Source organism: Littorina saxatilis, linkage group LG15, assembly GCF_037325665.1.
Source record: "Littorina saxatilis isolate snail1 linkage group LG15, US_GU_Lsax_2.0, whole genome shotgun sequence".
Classification (NCBI taxonomy): Eukaryota; Metazoa; Mollusca; class Gastropoda; order Littorinimorpha; family Littorinidae; genus Littorina; species Littorina saxatilis.
The window spans coordinates 16,128,566-16,152,099 of NC_090259.1; the positions used below are offsets into that span (position 1 = coordinate 16,128,566).

Genomic DNA, 23,534 nt, shown 5'->3' on the forward strand with positions numbered 1-23,534 from the left:
TTTACTCGTGCAAGTAAACAAAAAATAACACACACACACACACACACACACACACACACACACAAACAGAGCGATAGTACCTCTTAATGCCATGCACATATCATAGGCATATCAAAATAGAAGAATACATTGGTATTTATATGTTCATGTGGAAGGTATTAACACATTCAATGTTTGACATTTTTAAGTATAAGCTGTCATTATAAAATGTTATTGCTAGAGCTACAATTACATGTACAACTATACCAAGTCTTTCATTACAGGAGTCATAGCACCTCAAATGTTTAAGTATGTGGAACACTGCCCTGAATAAAGTTTTGATGCTGTGCAGTAATATACATTTGCCAGCAACATTATCACAGATTCTCAAATAATGTTACACACATTCATACATGCACACACCATCACATCTTTGCAGTGTGTAACCTGCTCTAAAAACAAAAGCACGTCATCAATAAAATCTTGGTGGTCAAACAGTACACACATTATGGCATTTGGATAAACGAGAGTATGTAGGAGGGTGAATGTGAGGGTGCGGGTATGGACATGTGTGGTTGGGTTATGTGTGTATTGATGTGTACTTTTATGTGCCTATGTGTTCTGAGAGTGTTGTTTTTATGTGATGTTATACACGAGCCCAAAGAAAAATATCTGTTTGTTACATTCAGACAAAGTTTTATTGAATTGAATTAATCTCAGCACAACATGTACATACTGTGCATAAGTTAATGAATAGAAGATTCAGTTTTACCTTTTAGCAAAACACATCAACAACTTAACCAGTTTCATTGTTTAAAGGTACATGTGAACATTACAATACATTCATTCATATGCATACTATTTAACATTACAATACATTCAATCATATGCATACTATTTAACATTACAATACATTCATTCATATGCATACTATTTAACATTACAATACATTCATTCATATGCATACTATTTAACATACACCACAAATCTGTGGCTTGCATCCCTTAAAGCAAACACAACGGATGGCATCCCTCAAAGTAAACACAACCGACATGCACCTTTACCCTCCACCTCACTGCCAAGACCAAAACAACGAAAGCATGCACAGGTACAAACACAGGCGGCCTAAACCCCACCAGTACCGTACTTTCGGGACTATAAGTCGCGACTGTTTTCTTAAACTTTTACCACTGCGCCCTGTTGACCGGTATTGCCTTATGTATGGCTAAAGAAGAGTAAAGATGTACACACATCGCTATTCAAAGAAACCGAACACTCCCTCTTTAGTGATATATGCATGTTTCTGCTTCTATGACGTTGACAAAGTTTTCTCTCGGATATCAAAGGCGTCGGTCTCATAGTAGAAACTCGGTCATTGACCTGGGGTCAGAAGGTCAGTGTCTGTAAACTAAGGGAGTCAGCTGGTCCCAGCTGAAAATGTGATCGTTGACGTAAGGTCACATTAGGCCAAACAGCTCTCATAATGCAGACTCTTTGATCTCGCCGCACATTGTGGAAAAAACATATTTCCACTCTGTTCACTTCCTTTGACTTGCGGCCAATACACCAAGAGTGCCTTTAGCATGGATTTTTTTCATTTTAACCTTGAAAGTAGGGTTTGCGCCTTTTATAAGAAAGTGTCTCATAGTCCCAAAAATACAGTACTTTCTTCTCTGGCAATAAACCTGCATATCTCAAATATACATGCAGCGCAGATATTCTATAGCACACAAACTTATTTTATCATTTGAAGGGGCTGGGTAGGCTTCCTTGCTTGGCAAAATTGTTGTGACCATAAATTTCACCAGATGAAATTTGTCAACAATTTTGCTACTGTATGCCCGAGATATAATGTATGTACTGTATTTTCCGGGTTACAAGGCTCTACAGCGCATAAGGCGCACCCCCTTCTTTTAAAAAAAATTGTAATCCAGTCACCCATTGGGCGCAGGGGGCCGATAGGGCGCACCAAAATTGAAAAAGTATACCGGTAACAAACGGTCGAAGAATGAAAATAAGCCGCACATCAAAGGAAGAATACAGAGTGGAAATATGTGTGCTCTGTGTGTGCCGCGAGATCAAAGGCAGGTCCATTGTGATAGCTGGGTTGCCTTGTTTATAGACACTGACCTTCTTCCCAGGGGTCAATGACCCAGTTTTAGCTATGAGAGGTGGTTCCCCTGTCCATAGATGTGTATTCAGTACACATCTATGCCCTGTCATATCTGAGAGAGGAAACACTTCCTGCACCGGGGTCAGTGACTTAACCTATGGGGCGGTCTCTTTGATGTCTTGAGAGGAAACTTGGCCAGGGCAGTACCTTGTAGCTGAAACATGCATTATCACAAGTTGTTTGACTGGTACTCAGGCGGTCTCTTTGATGCTCACGGAATTTAAAAAAACGACTACCGGTATTCGAGATGGAGGTGAGTTCTTGTCACATTTTGTTCCCCATGTTTTTTTCCCAATTTTTTTTTCTTCGTATTTCATACACGGATTACGCGCTTCGTTATACAAGGCGCAGGGGTCAAACTTGAGGAAAAAAGTCGCCCTTTATGACTTGGAAAATACGGTATGTTCCCATATAAGGAATCAATGGGGGTTGGTTTACTTATATATGGGAACATACGAGCATACATATCTCAAGCATACACCAGCAAAATCATTGACTAATTTCATAAACACACTTTTAAGTTTCAGTCTTCTTGTCATTTGAAGGGTCTGTGAGGGCTTCCATGACAAAACTGTCATAACCATAAATCCCAACATGAGGACAAGTCTCGGCTTTCGTGTCAAGCATTTAATGGTACATTTTATCTCCTGTAAACAATCATGTTCACCAGAAATCCAACTTTTTCGACCGTCTTGGAGTCATCTCAGTCACATTATAAAATAAGTCATTGCATACATGTAATTTATTTGTTTTTGTTTGTTGTGTCTCTTGTTTGTCAACTTTAAAGGCTGATAGGTCAAAGTTCTTGTAAATTTTTGCATTTGAGACAGTGACAAAAGGTCAGGTGTCATGTCTACTGTCCCGAATGACACACGATTGCTGACATTTCACCATTGCCAAAAGAATAAACAAATAAGAAATAGGTAGAACATGAATGTGAAAACTGACTTTGATTGTTGATCAGTATTTTCTATACCACTAACAAATAATCTACTTACACATAGCTGTTTGGCAAATGTATGTTGCATGGGACACACTGACATGAAAGTGGAAGATGTTTTTCCCTCTAGAGAAACTACATATCAAGTTACACTTTTTGTGCTCTTCCATTCCAGTTGGCAATCAATTGTTAACGCATGTTATTAGAAAAAATAGAACGAAAACAGATTAGATAGAATGAAAAATGTACTGGTGATGTCATTTGGGACATACTGACATGAAAACGTCACCTTTTGTCATTGTCTCATTTGTCCTCAATTAAAGAAACGTTCAAAAATATATTCACTACCGCAGATTTGTTCAGGCTTTCAGTTTGGGATAAGAGCTCTCCACGAAATGTTCATCCAGAGTCTGTTGCTTTGAAAGCTCTGCTAAGCATACGGTGGTGTCTTTCTTCTTCTTCGTTGATGGGCTGAAACTCTCACGTTCACTCATGTTTTTGCACGAGTGTGTTTTTACATGTATGACCGTTTTTATCCCGCCATTCAAGCAGACATTCGCCAATTTCGGAGAATAGAGTCTTTTTACAGTTAGTTTTGAATTCAAGACCCATTATGTAATATTTTGCTCCGAGAAGGAATGGGGTTTTGATATGGTCAAGCTGTCGCTATGGTAAACTACTGCAACAAATTTCAGCCTGCAGATAAGCTTTCAGACTTTTGAATTTCAAGACCCATAGTGTAATATTTTGCTCCGAGAAGGAATGGGGCTTTCATAGTGTCAAGTTATCGCTATGGAAACAACTGCAACAAATTTCAGCCTGCAGACAAGCTTTCAGACTTCTTGTTAAGAGCTTGTGAAATCTCCTTCACCCTCTCCATCACCTTTCCATAGCTCTTTGGCGCGATCCTGTCAATGAATTTCTGCAAGAACTTGTCTGGATGCCATCGCACCTGCTGCTCGCGGACGTACTTCTTCAGTGCCGGAACGTTCCAGGTCGTTTTGTCGCCAAACAGCACCTCCATGATATGCTCAATACTGCCTTTGCTCGGCCAGGGAATGTCGCCAAAGCTGAGCTTCCGCTCGCTTCTGTCTTTGAGAATGGCTTGGAACTTCTCTTCGTACACCACACGAAGTTTAGCCATGCTCTGTACGCTTTTCGCCTTGTTGATTTCCTCTTTGGTGTTGATCCCTGGTTTGGCCCTGTGTGGTTTCTGTTGAGCGCCTCCTTTGTGATCTGAGGAGGAGTGCTTTCTCTTGCGGTTTTCTGATTGTGAGGAAAAGTGTTGGTACTTGTGCCTCCCGTGCAGTTCTCTTGCCATGCGTTCAGACCATTCACGGTGGGATTCCTTCTGACTTTCTTGTGTGAAATCTGTGACAGAAAAAGGGTTGCCATCTAACAATAATACTTTTTTAATAGAAGAAAGTGTGTATTGTGTGCACTTGATAAGACTGAAGGCATAAGCAGTTGAAGGCTAAAACAGCAAGCTCAATTAGTGGTGGTTTTTTTTAGCTCTCTGGAAATGTGATGGTAAACACACACATATGCTCAGAGTTAGAAACACACATCTACACACACAGATAGACAAACACACACACAGATAGGCAAACACACACACACACCCCTAGGTCCTTACAGTTACATACCATCTTTGTAACACAGATAGACAAACACACACACACACAGATGACAAACACACACACACACACATACAATTACACACACAGTTCTGGGTCCTTGCAGTTACATACCATCATTGTAATTGTAGCGTCCAAAGAAGTCGGCACTCTCACTTTCAAATTCTCGAGCCAGCCTTTCACTGAAATGATCAACTGACGAGCAGGATGACACACTGTCTGACCACTGCAAATGAACATTGTTGAAAAATTGATCAAATCAAATTAACTGTATTATCTCAAATCTGAGAAATGACATAATGGCATGATGGCAATCAATAAACAATTACAGCTGCACAGTGGAACCCCCTTTTAAGACTTCCTCCCTTTCAAGACCCTCTTTTCTCAGACTTTCTGTTCATAGCCTTTGTAAATGTACAGCAGTCCCTGCAATGTACGGCCCCCGGCGTGAGCGGACACCTGACATGTATGGACACATTTGCTCGGCACGGAGTGTTTTCCTTCTATATTTGCCCCCCCCCTTAAACGGACACCTGCAAAACGTGGACGTGGACACTCATTTTCGGTCCCAACAGCAGGTCATACCTCCAATGTACGGACAGACCATCGTCACATTTTCACCACAACAAAATCGATAACAGAGCAGTCCGGCTCTTGGTACAAAGATCACCAGCCGCAATGGCGTGATGACAGTCACTGATAACTTGAGTGCACGTGTACCCATCAGGAGGGGGGGGTAGTTCTGGTCAGGAGTGGAGTACATGCGAAGATGCCAACATGAAACTGCACTGTGCTCTTTATTCTTGTCTGTTGGACGTAAACAACAGAAACCACAGTCGATGAAGGTCCTGAGCGAAAGAGAGTGAAAAACCGGCCACAGTTCTCAGCATCGTGTGTCTGTGTGTAACCTCTTTCATTGAGAAGATACTCTTGTTTCCCCTCAGCCTTGACCAGTGAGTCGGTTGCCTAATCTGTGAACCCTTCAGTTGTCTTGCTTTGTCAAAAGTTACGACACAGTCAACTGGTTTTGCTCTGAGTGAACAGTGCAGCTGGCCTCTCTGGCCACAGCCCAAAACAGAACATGGCTGGAGGGAGTGAGAGAGAGGGAAGGGGTAGCTGGCTAAACTCGGTGGGGTGTCCGGTGTCACTGCATGTCAGCAGGAAGAGCATTGGAGAGAAATAGAGAGGTGTACTCTTCCACACAATTTCCAAGCATCAGTTGTCACGGCTTGGGGTAGGCATTAGTGAGGGAGAGTGGGAGCTGTGTTATGTACAGTGTGTTTCTGACTGAAGAGTGAAAAGTCACTGCCATGCCACATGATCGGCATGCAGTCAATAAAGCCAGACAAGAAGAAAATAAATTACATGATTATGACATGCAGCTCTATCTGCTGCTATTTATTCAAACTGGTTTTCAAGCTTATTCTTGCAAAGCATCTGCACACGCTCCTCGATCTGTGCTGTGTTTGTGTGGCTGCTTTCGTATGTCGACCAGTGCATGGTGAGTGCAGTGTTCACTGCCTTGAGGATTTATTTTATCTCTTCTTTTCAACACTTTTCATACAAATCCTTTTTACAGAACGTTTAAAGAAGTATTAGGAGTTTATTGTTATTGTTTAGTAGCCACAAGAAGTGATTAGCATAGACTCAATCCTGTTGTTTGTGTGTCTCTGTGTGAGTGTATGGGGGAGGGGGTGGTGTGGTCACCCCTCCCGTGACCGGACACCTGCAATGTACGGACAGTTTTGCTATGACCCAAGGGTGTCTGTTCATGAGAGGGACTGCTGTACCGCCATTTTAAGACTCCCTCCTTTTTAAGCCCCGATTTTCTCAGATTTGTGAAGGTCTTAAAATGGGGGTTCCACTGTATAAACAAAATACCTTGTCAACAGCATTAATTCAAACATGCACCTGCTTTCAAACCAGAACTGCTAATCTCAGCTCAGAAATGACAGGTGAAAGAATATTACCTCACTGTCACTACTGTCAGTGTCAGAGTCTGATAACTCGTTGGCAGACAGAATGTGACGATTCAACATGGCAAGAAGGTGACTGACACTCGCCCCCCTGTGATCGCAGAAGTAGAGAGCATCTGGAAAATTCTTTAGGAGTGGGACCACAACATTGTTGTACACTGCAAAAATAAAATGCAAATTAAAAAAGAAAAGACCACAGAATGAACACTGGGGTAAAAGTTTGTCAGCTAACTGAATAGAAAACGATGTAGAAAAAACAAACTTGGCCACAACATTTTATTATACCCCTGCTAATTCAGTCAAACTTTGTATGCCCTAATTACAGGCACTTGGAATGACCAAACAGATTTTGTGAATTACCTCTTGTATGCAGACATTTGATAGCAATCCCCTTGGTAATTTGCAAAATTCAGTGCATCTTGAAGAAATTCTGAACTCCAACATTTCACCTGACTGCCAGGCTGAATGGGGTTCCTGCAATCCCAATGTCTTGTATAATTTGCCTGGTAGTAGTTGCACATTGGGACTTCCCTGTAACAACTAACATACAATGCTTACGGCTTGTATATATGGTTCGAATCACAGCTTCGTCTGGTGGGTTAAGGGTGGAGATTTTTTTGATCTCCCAGTTCAACTTATGTGCAGACCTGCTACTGCTAGTGCCTTATCCCCCTTTGTGTGTACACGCAAGCACAAGACCAAGTGCACACAGAAAAAAATCCTGTCTTCTTCTTCTTCTGCGTTCGTGGGCTGAAACTCCCACGTACACTCGTGTTTTTTGGACGAGTGGAATTTTACGTGTATGACCGTTTTTTACCCCGCCATTTAGGCAGCCATACGCCGTTTTCGGAGGAAAAAAAAAAAAATCCTGTAACCCATGTCACTGTGTCAGAGTTCCTTCGGTTATAAAAACATGAAAATATCCAGCATGCTTCCCCCGAAAGCAGCATGGCAGCCTGAATGGCAGGGTACAAACGTTCACATGCGTACAAATCCACTTGTGCAAAAACATGAGTGAACATGGGAGTTTTAGCCCATGAACAAATAAGAGAAGTATGCATTAAACGTATACACTATCTTACCTTCTGCAGCTTCATCTGGTTCTAACTGCAATGCCCGGTCCAGAGACAAGTGGAGAGGCAAGTCTCCTTTGTTGTCCGCTTGAGAGGCCAACACTCCATGTGTTAGAAGGTAGCTGTAAAGATAACACACATAATTCTTTGCTGGGTTTTTTTCCATCCAAAGAGGGCTTAATTTATAAATTGGAATGAAATGCTAATGATGTAATTCACTTCACAACATGTACACACAAAAATCTCTCCAGAAAAGGCATCAATAAAACCCTGATACAACCAGATAACATGCCTGACAACAGATAAAGTTTCCATCTCTGTATATACTCATGGACACTGATTCTGGATCTGGTATGGGTACGTTGCAGGAGCCAGTATTGGCTATCATCGCAACGAAAACCGGGAGAGCACCTATTTGATAATTTATATATTATTACTTATTTAAGTTAATAAATCAGTAAACGTTCACTTGTTTCTGCAATATTGGAAAGGTAAATTTGTAACCTATTACTCTTAGTCTTACTCTTACTGCTTCACACACGCACACACACACACACACACACAAATGAGTTCTTCTAAGATAGTAGAACTAGGAGTGGATTTTTGCATTTGATATAAGGCCTAAAAAAAATAGGTGTGGTTACGGTAACCCGACCTACCCTATTTTTAGGGGCCGATCCTATAACTTTTTATTACATTTGTCACAACAACAACAACAAAAACGAGTGCAAAAAACGCAATGCAAGCGAGAGCGCTCGAGTCGCACACTTATTTCCCTGTCAAGTAGGTTTAATTTGTACACATTAGAAAAAAAAGTTAAAAAAAAAAGTGATTGCCTACCTACCTACCCTATTTTTTGGGGCTATGTTACCTTAACCACACCTATTTTGTTTTTTGTGCCTAACTATAGTTCAGGCATACTACTAGTACTACTACTACATTGTTTTGTTGTTGCTGTCTGTGGACGTTACATCAAGTCATACTGCTGTGAACAAAGAACAATACACAAACATGACCAAAACAGGCTAGAAATTAAGCAGCCGAAATAGTGACATACCCAATAAAATGACCACAGCCATGTTTTGCAGCTGAATGCAGTAACGTCCGTCCTTTGGTGAGAGTTGCAAGCGATAGATCGACATCGTACTTTTTTACACACGCTCTGAACTTTTTCAGCCTATCTTTTTTGATATAGTTGACGAGTTTATTTGCAACCTTCTCTGTTGGCTTGCGTGGCATCGTTCTCTTCTCACTTTGTGACGACACAATAAAAGCTTTGTATGATAAAGTCACGACCGAGGTACAAAAAATTGTTGACGTCTGGGACGGTCTGCTGCAATCCTTTGGAGTTATCACCCTTCTGTCATGAGGGAGAACTTGTAAAAGTGTGGAAAGTAAACTGGTATTGTAAAATGTATTATATTGTACACAATGAAAAAAAAGAAGAGAATACTAGATTCTGTACAAAGAGAGTAACTCTTACAATTTTAAGCAATATCAGTTGATGTATTTTACGTTTGTAACTTGTGAAATTATTCAACTATGCCTCACCCCTGTACGCATGCGCAAACAATCAAGCTGTCTCCTCGATGTTTTGCCATTTAGGTTGATGGAAAAGTGACGAAGAAAATGCTGTCACAAGCATAATCAAGGTCTGCACGACCGCATCAGTCCCACGGGTCAGGTAAGAAATGCCATTTGTGTTATTTATATGGCTTGGATTATGTATACTGGTGATTGTTTTGCTCTGCGTAGCATTGTTGTGATTTTTTGCCTTCTGACCCCTCCCCCAAACCTTGGAAGTGAAAGAGAGCTGTGTGCCATATTTTTGGCGTGATTGTACGTCGGATTTCCGCTGATGACTCGTTAAACTTCTGGCAGACGGAACACTGCCCGCATCAAACAGGCACATGTGTTATGCACGGACATAAGTGCAGTTTTAACACTGCAAAATGTATACAACAGAAAATCAGTGTTTGTGATTTAATTGATGTGCAGCTTAGAGAATCTGATACATTGTTTGGAATTGGAGCGCTACACCCACGGTACCAGAGGAAAACATTCCAAGCCTAAGGGAGGAGGAGGGGGGGGGGCACAGATAATAAACACACACAAAAACAAAACATTGCTCAGAGAAAAAAGCGTTGCATGAACTTGATGAAGTTCAGGGTGGCTACTTTTGTCTCAATATTTCTACTTATGTAAAGTATTGTGCATGCTTGAGGACAGAATAACTCAACCAAACAATAAAACTGCACTGAAAAAAGGCCTGCAGTGCAAGGACTTTTTAATGTTGGTCTCTGTGTTGTTTCCTCATGACAGGTATCAGTGTCACTGTGTCTGAATCATCTAGCGTGAGGTTTACCACCTAGACTAACAAGCATTTGATAATATATATTGTCTACAAAGCAGCATGAATTGACTTTTGAGATTAAGTATAAGACAAGCAAAATTGTGAACCTTACAGTAAAAGTAAAACTTACAGACTCAACATACATTTTTTTTTCTTCTGAACCCATAGATATTTGACTTTGTCAGTGTCAGGTTTGGTCCCACTTGAACATGGGGCCTTCATGCAGGCTTCGCTGCAAGCTTTATAGGTTGACCAGTTAATTAATTAGCCCAGGTATATAGATATGTGCTACGTACATTTTGTCCAGAGAAATGTAAAGAAAGACATTGACCACTAGTTTCTTAAAAGTCCACCAGAACCAATACAGCGAAACCCAGCTCACTGAGCTAGGCCAGCACAGAGAAATTCAAAGGAAGATGTACCATTAGTTTATCCCAGGTGCACCAAAACTAGTCATTTATTTCTGTAAATTCTGTGCTTACAGATTGCAAGACACTGACCGCCAACATGAGTCTAACGTCGGACCTAGCTGAGCTGGGCCAGCACTTGCAAAACGAGCGTCTGTTCGTTTCAACAGAAAAAGAGCAGCTCCAGCGCCTGTATGAAAATCTGCGCCAGACGTCAGAGCGCCTGCTACATGTGGCATGGATCGGCCGTCAGCAGAAGGCCATCTTGGGCACTTGTCTGACGCACGGCAGTGACACTAAGGCAGTGGATGTGTGTACACATGTTCTTTTTCCTTCTCACAAGCTTTTTCTTTCTATCCCTCGCTGTTTTGTAGTACTATTCGTTGAACTGTAAATGATTATACCGTCTTTGATAGTCTCTTTCTGTCTGTCTCTCTTTTCCTCTCTTTCTTTCTGCCCCTTTACCTCTCGATCTCTCTCTCTCTCTTTTTCTATCCCCCTCTCTCACATTTTCTTTCTCACAGAATTTTAGTTTGGCATTCATTTGTTTTTTCTCATGCACTCACATTTTTTTTAAAGATCACAGATCTAGTCATGAACATATATGATTATGAGGTTATGATGCATGAGTATTGGGAAGAACAATATACTATAGCATGTTAGAGAGAATGCAGTTGAAGTAGAGAACAAACAAGAGAGAGAAAAAAAATATAATAATGAGGCAAAAAGATATTTGGAAAAATACTAAACATAAGGCATATATATCAATGTGTTAATTTTAAAGAAGCAGGTTTTTTTCTGCTTTTCAACTGATTTAGGTGATGTCAGTAAATTTTTACTAATTTGTTGTTTTTATCTTCAACAGGTGTGTGGTAGAAGCAACGAAGTGGAGAACACCAATTTTGTAGACTCTTACAAACATTTTAGCCACCATGACAGCAAGTATGGAGATCTCTTGAAATTTCTGTGGGAGAACCCCGCGACAGTGGGACAGTGTATTTATGAAGGGGAAAAAATGGGATTTCCTGGCATGGATCATGTCATAACGACGATAACCGCTTCTGTGTACGGCGGTTGCATGTTCCGGGAAGATGAGTCAGCGATGCTGAGTATTCTGAAGCTTCTGACAGAGCTACAGGTTTGTTTGGTAGAGAGAGAGAGAAGGAAAAAAACAAGTCGCGTAAGGCGAAAATACAATATTTAGTCAAGTAGCTGTCGAACTCACAGAATGAAACTGAACGCAACGCAGCAAGACCGTATACTCGTAGCATCGTCACTCCACCGCCCGTGGCAAAGGCAGTGCACGTGGAATGGACAAGAAGAGCGGGGTATTCGTTGCGCTGAGAAGGATAGCACGCTTTTCTGTACCTCTCTTCGTTTTAACTTTCTGAGCGTGTTTTTAATCCAAACATATCATATCTATATATTTTTGGAATCAGGAACCGACAAGGAATAAGATGAAAGTGTTTTTAAATTGATTTCGGGGAAAAAAATTTGATAATAATTTTTATATATTTAATTTTCAGAGCTTGTTTTTAATCCGAATATAACATATTTATATGTTTTTGGAATCGGCAAGTGATGGAGAATAAGATAAACGTAAATTTGGATCGTTTTATAAATTTTTATTTTTTTTTACAATTTTCAGATTTTTAATGACCAAAGTCATTAATTAATTTTTAAGCCACCAAGCTGAAATGCAATACCGAACCCCGGGCTTCGTCGAAGAGTACTTGACGAAAATTTCAACCAATTTGGTTGAAAAATGAGGGCGTGACAGTGCCGCCTCAACTTTCACGAAAAGCCGGATATGACGTCATCAAAGACATTTATCAAAAAAATGAAAAAAACGTTCGGGGATTTCATACCCAGGAACTCTCATGTCAAATTTCATAAAGATCGGTCCAGTAGTTTAGTCTGAATCGCTCTACACACACACACAGACAGACGCACATACACCATACCCTCGTTTCGATTCCCCCTCGATGTTAAAATATTTAGTCAAAACTTGACTAAATATAAAAAGAGAGTGTGTGTGACGCTTTTTTGACGCTTTGACACTTTATTGTCATTAGCTAATAAAAGCCTTATAGACAAGGTAACCTTTTACCTTGAGAGTGTGTGTGAGTGAGTGAATTAGAGAGCATGCACGCATTTGATTTGTACTTGAAACATTTTGCTAAAAGTAAAAGAGAAATTTCTTTGAGTTTTCTTCTCAATTTGTCAAATCTTGTGTCGTTTGAAGATGATCAATGAAGGCAATGTAGCATGTAACAATTTCAAGTAGCGAGTGATATATTTTATCTTAGGTTACTAATAAACAGTTAAACCTGTCTTCAGTAACATTCCAAGTGACTGACCAAAAGTGGTTGTTATGGACAGATGGTCGCTATGAAAAGGTGAATTGTATGGACAAAAAAACTGTTGGGTGGTCGTTGTGGTCACTATTGAGATGTGGTTGCAGGGCAGGTTCGATTGTATAATTTTCTAAGCAAATTTAACATCACAATATATCAGTTGTGACTGGTTGAAACAGCTTGCACAAGAACTTCCTCGTACCTACCGTATTTGACGGACTACAAGCCGCGACTTTTTTTCCAAAAAAATCGCATTGCGGCTTATAAAAAGATGCGGCTAAAACGTTACCTAAACTTGAATAGCATTCACCTAGTGAAAGTCGCCGCGGATTTTCATTTCGCTCGATTAGCGATTACCGGTACTTTATTAGCTCTCTACTCAAGACTCGGCGCTTTTCTCTTTCTTTCGCGAATCTTCGTTTGTCAACAAGTCGTCGTGACAAGATAGCATACAGAGAAACACTGGATGTATCGGGATCTCGCGCATGCGAGATTTTGTTTTTTTGTGTCTCACGATAGTTGGAGGAGCGAGAGCCGCTATGTTGTGTTTTCGTCTGCTCGAAATGTGCGCAAAAGTCGTAAATCATCCCAAAAAAGCTTATTCCGGGTGAGACTACATGTGTGTGTTGGTTACAAATTGTGTGTGTGATATTTTTCTTCAAATTTTTTCACTTTCCTTCTTTGTTTCACTTGTTTATTCTCGGAGCCGATTTCGCCAAATACCGTACTTTCGTTTGCCTGGTTGTTTTGATTGATCGACACGATCTGATTATATTATTTTCGACGACGGCTAATATAGTGACGCGGCCTATACGTGGCTCGTCCCAATTTTTGTGTTAATGTCGGGGGTGCGGCTTATAAAACGGTGCGTCTTGTAATCCGTCAAATACGGTAGCTCTTTGTGCTGTATTTGGAAGTGTTAGTTCATAGATAACATAAGTTGATTCATAGGTACGTAGTTCTATGAAATTGAAAACAACAGAGATAAATTATTGAAAACAACAGATAAATTGTTGAAACAACAGAGATAAAATGATTGAAAGCAACAGAGATTATTGATTGAAAACAACAGAGATAAATGATTGAAAGGGTGGCCGAGTGGTAAAGTGCACTTGCCTCGGAAGCGAGAGGTTGCGAGTTCGACCCTGGGTCGGGGCGTAAGCAATTTTCTTCCCCCTTTTCTAGCCCAGGTGGTGGGTTCAAGTGCTAGTCTTTCGGATGAGATGAAAAACTGAGGTCCCTTTGTGTACACTACATTGGGGTGTGCACGTTAAAGATCCCACGATTGACAAAAGGGTCTTTCCTGGCAAAAATGTGTAGGCATAGATAAAAAAAAATTCCACCAAATACCCGTGTGACTTGGAATAATAGGGCGTGAAAAGTAAATATTCGCCGTAATGGCTTGAGATTTACTGGCCCATGTGAATGCGTGATATATTGTGTAAAAAGTTCCATCTCACACGGCAGAAATTAATATGTAAAGCGCGTAGAGAATGTCAAGTGCTATATAAATCTCCCATATATATTGAAAACAACAGAGAATGATTGAAAACAACAGAGAGAAATGATTGAAAATTACAGAGATAAATGATTGAAAACAACAGAGAGAAATGGTTGAAAACAACAGAGATGAAAATTGAAATGATTCCAAACAACAGAGATAAAATGATTGAAAAAAACCTGAGATAAAATTATTGAAAAGAACAGATAAATGAAAAACTAATAACTGCTCTACAACTTATTTGCAGGTAGCAAATGATGACAATCCGAGGCGATTACTACGGAGGGGAAACTGTGCGTTCTCCCTCATGTACAAGCAGCTGTGCGACTCGCTTTTCTCAGCGCGTCTCTTTCTGACAGCAGCGCTTCACGAGCCAATCATGAGACTTCTTATGGAAGAGGAGTGGTTCTATGATATTGATCCGTCCAAGGTAAGTGTAACAAATCTTGTATTTATTTGGGTATTCAAAAGGGGTTTGAAATATAAAGGAAATATGGGTATTAGGGAAGAAGAGACAGTGACAGATAAAAAAAAAAAGGAATGAGGTGAGTGAGAAACGGAAAGAAACAAAAAAGATAAGATGACCTCGGTTGGGGGGAGTTGGGGATATGGACACTGGAAGAGAAAAAAAATAATGCAGAGAAAGAGAGGGGGAAGGGAGACACTCAGACAGACAGAAACAACAAAATCTGTCTCTGATGTTGAAAGTTTAGAATCTTACGATAAAATGTCACACAGTAGCATCAAGGGAAACATTGGCATACAGAGAAGTTACTTTAAGATGCACATGAGAAAATTGCAATTTTGTACAAACACGGTTGGGAGATGAAAAAGTACTCAAGAGTATTGGGCAACATGAACAGTAAGAAAGTACATTCTGAGACAAGTTTTTTTACAAGTAAAATTACTGTTTTTATGAATAGTCACCTCAATTTAACTAATAGGAGTTACATTACTTGCAGGTCTAGCACTCGTAAGTAAGGTGACTCCTATCAGTTAAAATGAGGTGATGTATTTAAAAAAAAAATGTCAACCATCAGTGTATCCCATTTCAACCCAAACTCTTTATTCATGTCTTCAGGCCTTGGTGCGCTTTCCGCCCAAAGATCGCCTGAAGCGTTTTGGGGAAGCAGGCACGGAGGAGCACAAAGTGAAACAGAGCAACTACCGCACCTTCATTGTGGACAAGCTGGTGACCTTGACCACACGCTTCATCTCCAGTATCAAGGCCAACCTGCACTGCTTCCCTCCGTCCCTGGCCTGGCTGGTGGGACAGGTGTTCACCGCACTCACCGCTTCTGGTAACGTGGACCAAACTGAGGTGAGAGTCCTTGGGATGGGTCAAAGAAAAAGGGAATGCAGTCAGAATGCCTGTACAGTGGTACCTGCAATGTGTGGCCCCTCTGATGCGTGGACACCTGTCATGAAAGGACACCTATTGTTGTCCATTTCTCTATTATCTCTACCAAAATACACTTGTCATGACAGGCTACCTGGAATGTAGGGACATTTTGGCCTGGTCCCAAGGCTGTCCACGTTTCATCGCAAGTAGCACTGCATTTTGTGGCATTTGTACTGTTTATTTGTACTTGCATGTATTAACTTCATAGAGACTTTGATCTCTGCATAAGTTAATATCTTTCCTGGTATAATCATTTGCAAACGTATTCTTTCTCGTCACAGGTCAGATCAGCTTGTGCTGATCTAGTGTTCACCCTGTTCATCTGCTCAGCCATCTGGGACCTAGAGACATTTAGAATGACATCAGACATTCCCATCAGCCATATTTGACATTACAAAATACTCATTCACAATTAATTTTTCTTGTCACAGGTGAGAGCAGCTTGTGCTGATCTGGTGTTCACACTGTTGATCTGTCAGGACATCTGCACCCCTTAGCCATATGTGTGAATTAAATTCAAACTGATCTCACTCTTAGCACAAGTGCCACCAATCCAATCATACTCATCCACGAAAGTATTCTTTCTTGTCACAGGTTAGATCAGCTTGCGCCGATCTGGTGTTCGCGCTGTTCATCTGTCCGGCCATCTGTGACCCCGAGCCATACGGAATCACGTCCGACATTCCCATCAGTCACATCACGCGCCACAACCTGATGCAAATCGCACAGATCATCCAGGTCCTCGCCATCTCCCACTGGGACGACATCGACCCCAAAGTCAAAGATCTCTACAGCCGCTTTGAAAAGGTAAGGATAACGATCTGGTATCATTTAGTCCTTTGAGGTTACCCTCATGGAAATTCGGGCTGCTTTCTACCCGGGGAGAGACCCGTGTTTTAAATTGGATAATAGACATTTTCCGGAAATAACTGTTGGGATTTTCAAGAGTTGTGCCCCTTACCTCGTACTTGGTGCAGTAGACGATTCCAATTCAAATCACAGCTTGACAATTGCCACTTTACTATATTTTGGAGAGAACAAAATCTCAGTTTTCTTTACAAGGGTGTTATATTTCTTCTGACTCCTTATTGTTACAAGGTTGCATGTCATCTCAACCCATAAGTTGTACCATTGCAGCTTGACGCCTTAAGGGGAGGTGGGCCAGTGCAAAATGGACAAATTGATCAAAACCCTTTTTAAAAATTTTTTGCAGATAATGGTCTCATAACATACCTAAAATGCATGTGTGTCTGTGTTTTTGTCTAAAGTGTCATATTTGTGTGTCAATAAAGACAATATTTGAATAGTTTATCTTCAACGTCGTTTTTCTCATGTCGGCCATTTTTGCGGCAGTTGCATCTGTGGTGTTGCGATTTCTCTGGCTGTAATTTAGCTAGAGCAATACTTTTTTGTGCAGTTTGTGCAGAATATCACATTCTGGGGGATTACGAAAGGATTTTGTTGCCATTGTATGACAGTCGTAACCAGGTTATTTCAAACAAAATTTTTGCAGGGGTTATCCTAAAGTTTGATGGTTGTAACAAAGAAATGTCCCTTACTCCAAATATAAGTATAATAATCAAAATCTGCTTCGTAATCCCCTAGAGCATACCCAGAAAGATCAAATATAACAATAATTAGAAGTGTGACAATCATATCTGCTGAAATATTATTTTCCCCCTGTACTCCAGTTTTGACTGTTTTTGTCGCGTAAAACAAAAACCAGCAACCCAAAATACAAAAAGTGACTATCATTTATCATTGTTTATTCATTACTTTCATAAAATAACATTCAAACAAAATAAAACATTCAAATTAAAAAAAAACCATAGTGCACTGGCCCACCGGCCCTTAACACACACCAAAACATCCAAAACTTGCTCTTTCCTCTAAACGTCTTTGCTGGTTTATGTGTTATATTTCTTCTGACTTGTTATTGTTGCAGGGCTGCATGTCATCAGTGTTAGACTTTTTCCTGGATGGTTCATGGGATGATGCAGTTCTCTCCCCTGGCCTGGCGCCGCCCAACCTCCCCATGCGTTCTGCCATGCTGATGACCCCGTCTGATGTCAAGCAACTGGTTCGTGGCATTTTCTTTGCTGGCCAAGCTCACAATTTCTGTTTTCTGGTGGTAATTTGCAAGGGGTAAAACTATGGTTGGACTAGTTTTATGTAAATTTCATGTGTAACCTTGTCATAACAGATCAGAATCTGATTTCCTTTGATTTGTCTTGGTTGATTTCTGTATAGCATCATGAAAAAGACACTCCTTTGAGATAAAAGGACTTGCACTTCGGCAGGTTAAAAAGACCCATTATTGAACAGATTTTGAAGCCTTTTACATTTGTACCTTCTTTATGTTCAGGAATAACAGTTTCAGATTCTGTCTCATCTTCCATCAAACATCTCTCATCACTGAAATTTGTAGACCGTAACTTTTGTTTTGTATTGTATTGTATTGTATGGGGAGATTTATATAGCGCTTAACGTTCTCTAAGCGCTTTACATATTAATTTCTGCCTTGTGAGATGGAATTTTTTACACAATATATCACGCATTCACATCGGCCAGCAAACCTCAAGCCTATTAGGGCGAGCATTCACCTTTCACGGCCTTTATTCCAAGTCACACGGGTATTTGGTGGACATTTTTATCTATGCCTATACAATTTTGCCAGAAAAGACCCTTTTGTCAATCGTGGGATCTTTAACGTGCACACCCCAATGTAGTGTACACGAAGGGACCTCGGTTTTTCGTCTCATCCGAAAGACTAGCACTTGAACCCACCACCTAGGTTAGGAAAGGGGGGAGAAAATTGCTAACGCCCTGACCCAGGGTCGAACTCGCATCCTCTCGCTTCCGAGGCAAGTGCGTTTACCACTCGGCCACCCAGTCCACTCGGCCACCCAGTTTTAATTTTGTCACAATGAAACGTTCCTATAGCATACCTTTCTTGTTCAATTATTCTGAATTTTGGAAAGTTGGCTATCTATTTGTTTGTGGATTTTTATTTCTCATCACTGTTTTACAGATTGCATTCCTTCGTCAAACCAGTAACGTTCTTGACGACAAACACCCCGCCAAGAAACAGATGGAGGCCACGCTAGCCACTCTCCCCCAGGACATACCCCCCTCCCCTGTTGATTGTTTTGGTGCCACCAGTCCTTCAAACAGTCTCAACATAGATCCTACGGTTAATGCGTCTGGAACTTTGTCAGCACCAGACACCCCTGGCAGCCAGCGAAAAATGTTTAGAGGAAAGAGTAAGTTTTGGACGTTTTGGTGTGTGTGAAGGCATCTAGCTGTAATGGTGCAGGTTATGCGCTGAGAACATTGTTTTTGTCAATGTGGACGGGCGCAGTGGCGTGGTGGTAAGACGTCGGCCTCCTAATCAGGAGGTCGTGAGTTCGAATCCCGGTCGCTGCCGCCCGGTGTGTTCAGAGTGGAGATTTTTCCGATCTCCCTGGTCAACTTATGTGCAGACCTGCTAGTGACTTAACCCCCTTCGTGTGTACACGCAAGCACAAGACCAAGTGCTCACGGAAACGATCCTGTAATCCATGTCAGAGTTCGGTGGGTTATAAAAACACGAAAATACCCAGCAGGCCTCCCCCGAAATCAGCGTATGCTGCCTGAATGACGGCGGTCATACACGTAAAAATCCAGTCGTGCTAAAAACATGAGTGAACGTGGGAGTCTAAGCCCATGAACGAAGAAGAAGAAGTCAATCCGAAGTAGCCAGCAAAAATATATTCAGTCATATATTAGGTGTTGTTCCCAGACTTAGAACTATGTGTCAGTTGGACCTAGATTGAAAATATGTGTCAAACTCGTGGCGAAAAAAATGTGGAAAAGGGGTCCTCTGTTCTACAAAGTTTCAAGAGTTTATATTCAAGATAAGTTGTTGTTGTTGTTGTTGTTGTTGTTGTTGTTGTTGTTGTTGTTGTTGTTGTTGTTGTTGTTGTTGTTGTTGTTGTTGTTGTTTTTGTCATGAGAAGAAGAGCACTGTAGATATCGAGCATTGTAGATATCGTTTAGAGCATCAACAATAATCTTTACACCTGAAAATGTAAAACCAGTTCAGTACTACATTTTTTAACGTTGTCAATTAACCCTTTTCCTCACACACAATTTCAGCACACAAGAAGAAGAATTCTACAGTCAACGCACCTCCAATATTCGATGAGGGGATGGGGGACACAGGCGAGAGGGAAAAGTTATCTGCCCCTGAAGACGTCCTCGTCATCACAGTTGTGCCCCCTGCTGACTGCCCTGGCATGATTCCCGAGAAAAAGGTAAACAAAAATGATGTCAGAAAAAGAACAAGATTAGTTACATCAGAAGCGAGATAGGGTGAAAAAAGGAATGAGGGCAAAAGTAGACATGTCGCGTAAGGCGAAATTACTACATTTAGTCAAGCAGTGGAACTCACAGAATGAAACTGAACGTAGTCCGCCGCTAGTGCAAAAGGCAGTGAAAGTGACGAGCCTGTTTGGCGCGGTAGCGATTGCGCTGTGCTTCATAGCATGCTTTACTGTACCTCTCTTCGTTTTAACTTTCTGAGCGTGTTTTTAATCCAAACATTTATCTACATGTTTTTCGAATCAGGAACCGACAAGGAATAAGATGAAATTGTTTTTAAATCGATTTTGGAAATTTAATTTTGATCATAATTGTTATATTTTTAATTTTCAGAGCTTGTTTTTAATCCAAATATAACATATTTATATGTTTTTGGAATTAGAAAATGACGAAGATTAAGATGAAATTGTTTTTGGATCGTTTAATATAAAAATAATTTTAATTTGAAGTTTCCGATTTTTAATGACTCACTCATTAGTTTTTAAGCCACCAAGCTGAAATGCAATACCAAACCCCAGCCTTCGTCGAAGATTGCTTTGCCAAAATTTCAATCAATTTGATTGAAAAATGAGGGTGTGACAGTACCGCCTCAACTTTTACAAAAAGCCGGATATGACGTCATCAAAGGTATTTATCGAAAAAAGGAAAAAAACATCCGGGGATATCATTCCCAGGAACTCTCATGTCAAATTTCATAAAGATCGGTCCAGTAGTTTAGTCTGAATCGCTCTACACACACACACGCACAGACAGACACACACACATACACCACGACCCTCGTCTCGATTCCCCCTCTACGTTAAAACATTTAGTCAAAACTTGACTAAATGTAAAAAGGAGGAGGGCAGATGAAAGAAGGCGCAGCACTCCAAGTCAAACTAAGAAAATTCTAAGGAGGTACTGTTGAACCCGTCTTCAACAACCAGCCAAGGAACCGACCAAAAGTGGTTGCTATAGACAGGTGGTTGCTATGGAAAGGTGAATTATACAGAAGACGCACTTGTTGGGGATCCTTCCGAGTTGTCTTTGTGGGCAGGTAGTCACTTTTGAAAGGTAATTGCAAGGGTGGGTTGGACTAGACTATGCATCGTTGGTTTTCAACTAATTTAATTGAGGATGAAAGTCGCTTGTTCATTTCAATGCTTGTTATTCTCTCAGGTGTCAGGAGATGATGTTCTGAATAACTCTCACTTACTCTATTACACTTGTCATATGCATTTAGAACGCTTACTTCCCTTTGTTTAATTTAGATAAACACCGGACAAAACGGTTCATCTTCTGCTCTGCCCAGACCGGGATAACTTTGGTTTAACCAGTAGACAATTCACCAAACAATAGCAGTGACTTGTGCATGAATATGCTCTAACAATCAGTCAACGAAATAATCAAAGGCCACAAAGTTGTCATGAGAGTACCATAAGGAGTACATTTCAGAGAATATTTTAGTTGTAGGTATATAACAAACTAGATGAATACCCGCTTCGCCGGGTACGGCTTCGCCGGGAAGAAGTTGAGCCGAATACCCGGCTGTGCCGGGGACCCGGCTTGCCGGCGCACCGCACAAAGGAAGGGAGATAAACACGCAAAACACTGGAGAAGAGTAAAAATAGTATAACGGGAATATGGATTGAGCGTTGTCGACAGTGACCTTCTAAAAATAGAAACGGGAATATGCATTGACGCCACACGAAGGAAGAGAGATAAACGCTGAAAACCCTGGAGAAAATAAGGAAGAGTTACTGGGAATGGATCCAGAGAAAAACCAAAATCGGTTCAGCGCTGCGCGCTGAGAGCACGTGTTGAAATATCTCATCGACCAGGTTGTGTCCGGGGTGTACCTGAATATGGCCACCAAATTTGAAAGAGATCCATTGAGAACTTTGGCCGTGCATCGCGGACACACACACACACACACACACAGACACAAGTCGTATATATATATAGAAGGAATTTTTGCGTCTGCATGCATTAGGCTATGCTGTGAGGCAGTATCTAATTTTGTAATTATTAATTGAATTACATTTTTAACCATTAATTACTTTTTCAGGTCCTTGCCTGGGAGTATGAGAATCGACGCCGCAAAGTGAAATACCCTTCATCCGTGTCAGACACCATTTCAGTCCCTGCCGCGGAGACCCAGGAAAAAAGAACAAGATTCTCTCTGTCTCATGACCAAGAGTCAATAGGTATTTCTCAGCTAATGTGTGGGTTTGTGTGTGTGTATGTGAGTGTGTGTGTGTGAGTGTGTGTGTGTATGTGTGTGTGTGTATGTGTGTGTGAGTGTGTGTGTGTGAGTGCGTGGGTTCGTTACGTGTGTGCATATGTGTGTCTGTATCAGTGTGTGTGTGTGTGTCTGTCTGTCTGTCTGTCTTTGTTTTGTCCATAATTTAACGTTTCAATAACCTATAATTATTGTTTTTTTATTCTGAATTTTGGAACTTTAGCTGTTTATCTGTTTTTGGATTCCTAAACACAAGAAAAAGCCTTCACACAACTCTCGCCTGTCCTTTGAAAATCAATTTTTTATTCACTTTTCATCACCATACTTCGTTTTCAGGCAATGCCAGCGATGGTCCAGAGGCGTTGTCCGAAGCAGCTTCCAGCCATTCGGTGGATGAGAACGAGCTGGACAATTTCTCCGACATGATGTCCGCCAATGTCAGCGGGCGTGGCTCCCCCAGTATCAGCGGTCGCGACACACCCCTCTCGCAGGCTGAAAGCGTGGAAGAGAACCGGAATGGGACTGCTGAGTTGCCCGTCCCCGTTCCTGAAACGGTACAGAAGCAGAACCGTGTCGATGTGACGGATCGCTTTGGCAAGTTCGAGCTTGAAAGTAAGTGGATGGACATGTTTGGTGTGTGTGATTGCTAATTGAGAAGGGCAGGGATGTAGCTCAGTCGGTAGCGCGCTGGATTTGTATCCAGTTGGCCGCTGTCAGCGTGAGTTCGTCCCCACGTTCGGCGAGAGATTTATTTCTCAGAGTCAACTTTGTGTGCAGACTCTCCTCGGTGTCCGAACATCCCCGTGTGTACACGCAAGCACAAGACCAAGTGCGCACGAAAAAGATCCTGTAATCCATGTCAGAGTTTGTTGGGTTATAGAAACACGAAAATACCCAGCATGCTTCCTCCGAAAGCGGCGTATGGCTGCCTAAATGGCGGGGTAAAAACGGTCATACACGTAAAAGCCGTGGGAGTTTCAGCCCATGAACGAACAAACAAACAAACATTCTAGTTGAGAAGAATATCATGGTGTTATTTTGTGACTGTGGAATGTCAATAATACAGTGGAACCCGTCTTTTAAGACCCGCGAAAGTAAGTGGATGGACGTGTGGGGCCCGGGTAGCTCAGGTGGTAGAGCACTGGACTTGTGA

General features: G+C 41.2%; 2 protein-coding genes across 3 annotated transcripts in view; one reads left to right on the top strand and one right to left on the bottom strand.

Moving 5' to 3' along the window:
- Positions 1-455: 455 nt before the first annotated feature.
- Positions 456-9,106, bottom strand: LOC138948667 (NF-kappa-B inhibitor-like protein 1). Its single transcript, XM_070320253.1, has 5 exons — positions 8,836-9,106; positions 7,788-7,900; positions 6,700-6,863; positions 4,844-4,955; positions 456-4,463 (listed from the first exon to the last, which is right to left on the bottom strand). The coding sequence occupies exons 1-5, from the start codon at positions 9,015-9,017 to the stop codon at positions 3,907-3,909; spliced, it is 1,128 nt and encodes a 375-aa protein (XP_070176354.1). The 5' UTR covers positions 9,018-9,106; the 3' UTR covers positions 456-3,906.
- A 241-nt stretch (positions 9,107-9,347) lies between these two features.
- Positions 9,348-23,534, top strand: part of LOC138948669 (GTPase-activating protein and VPS9 domain-containing protein 1-like) — a 47,321-nt gene continuing 33,134 nt past the window's right edge. For both annotated transcript variants that reach the window (XM_070320254.1, XM_070320255.1), the window contains exons 1-11: positions 9,348-9,462; positions 10,616-10,848; positions 11,404-11,676; positions 14,644-14,826; positions 15,478-15,717; positions 16,393-16,605; positions 17,744-17,878; positions 18,830-19,061; positions 19,936-20,093; positions 22,208-22,346; positions 22,718-22,993. In XM_070320254.1, the coding sequence (XP_070176355.1) occupies positions 10,639-10,848; positions 11,404-11,676; positions 14,644-14,826; positions 15,478-15,717; positions 16,393-16,605; positions 17,744-17,878; positions 18,830-19,061; positions 19,936-20,093; positions 22,208-22,346; positions 22,718-22,993 (2,059 nt within the window). In that variant the 5' untranslated portion in view covers positions 9,348-9,462; positions 10,616-10,638. The remainder of the gene's footprint in view (positions 9,463-10,615; positions 10,849-11,403; positions 11,677-14,643; positions 14,827-15,477; positions 15,718-16,392; positions 16,606-17,743; positions 17,879-18,829; positions 19,062-19,935; positions 20,094-22,207; positions 22,347-22,717; positions 22,994-23,534) is intronic.

Bases quoted from the DNA above. Each gene is read 5' to 3' on its own strand.
- LOC138948667 (XM_070320253.1), bottom strand. From the start codon at position 9,017: ATGCCACGCAAGCCAACAGAGAAGGTTGCAAATAAACTCGTCAACTAT. The intron at 6,864-7,787 runs GTAAGATAGTGT...TTATTTTTGCAG, and splicing joins ACCAGATGAAGCTGCAGAAG to TGTACAACAATGTTGTGGTC. The intron at 4,956-6,699 runs GTAATATTCTTT...GTTCATTTGCAG, and splicing joins CTGACAGTAGTGACAGTGAG to TGGTCAGACAGTGTGTCATC.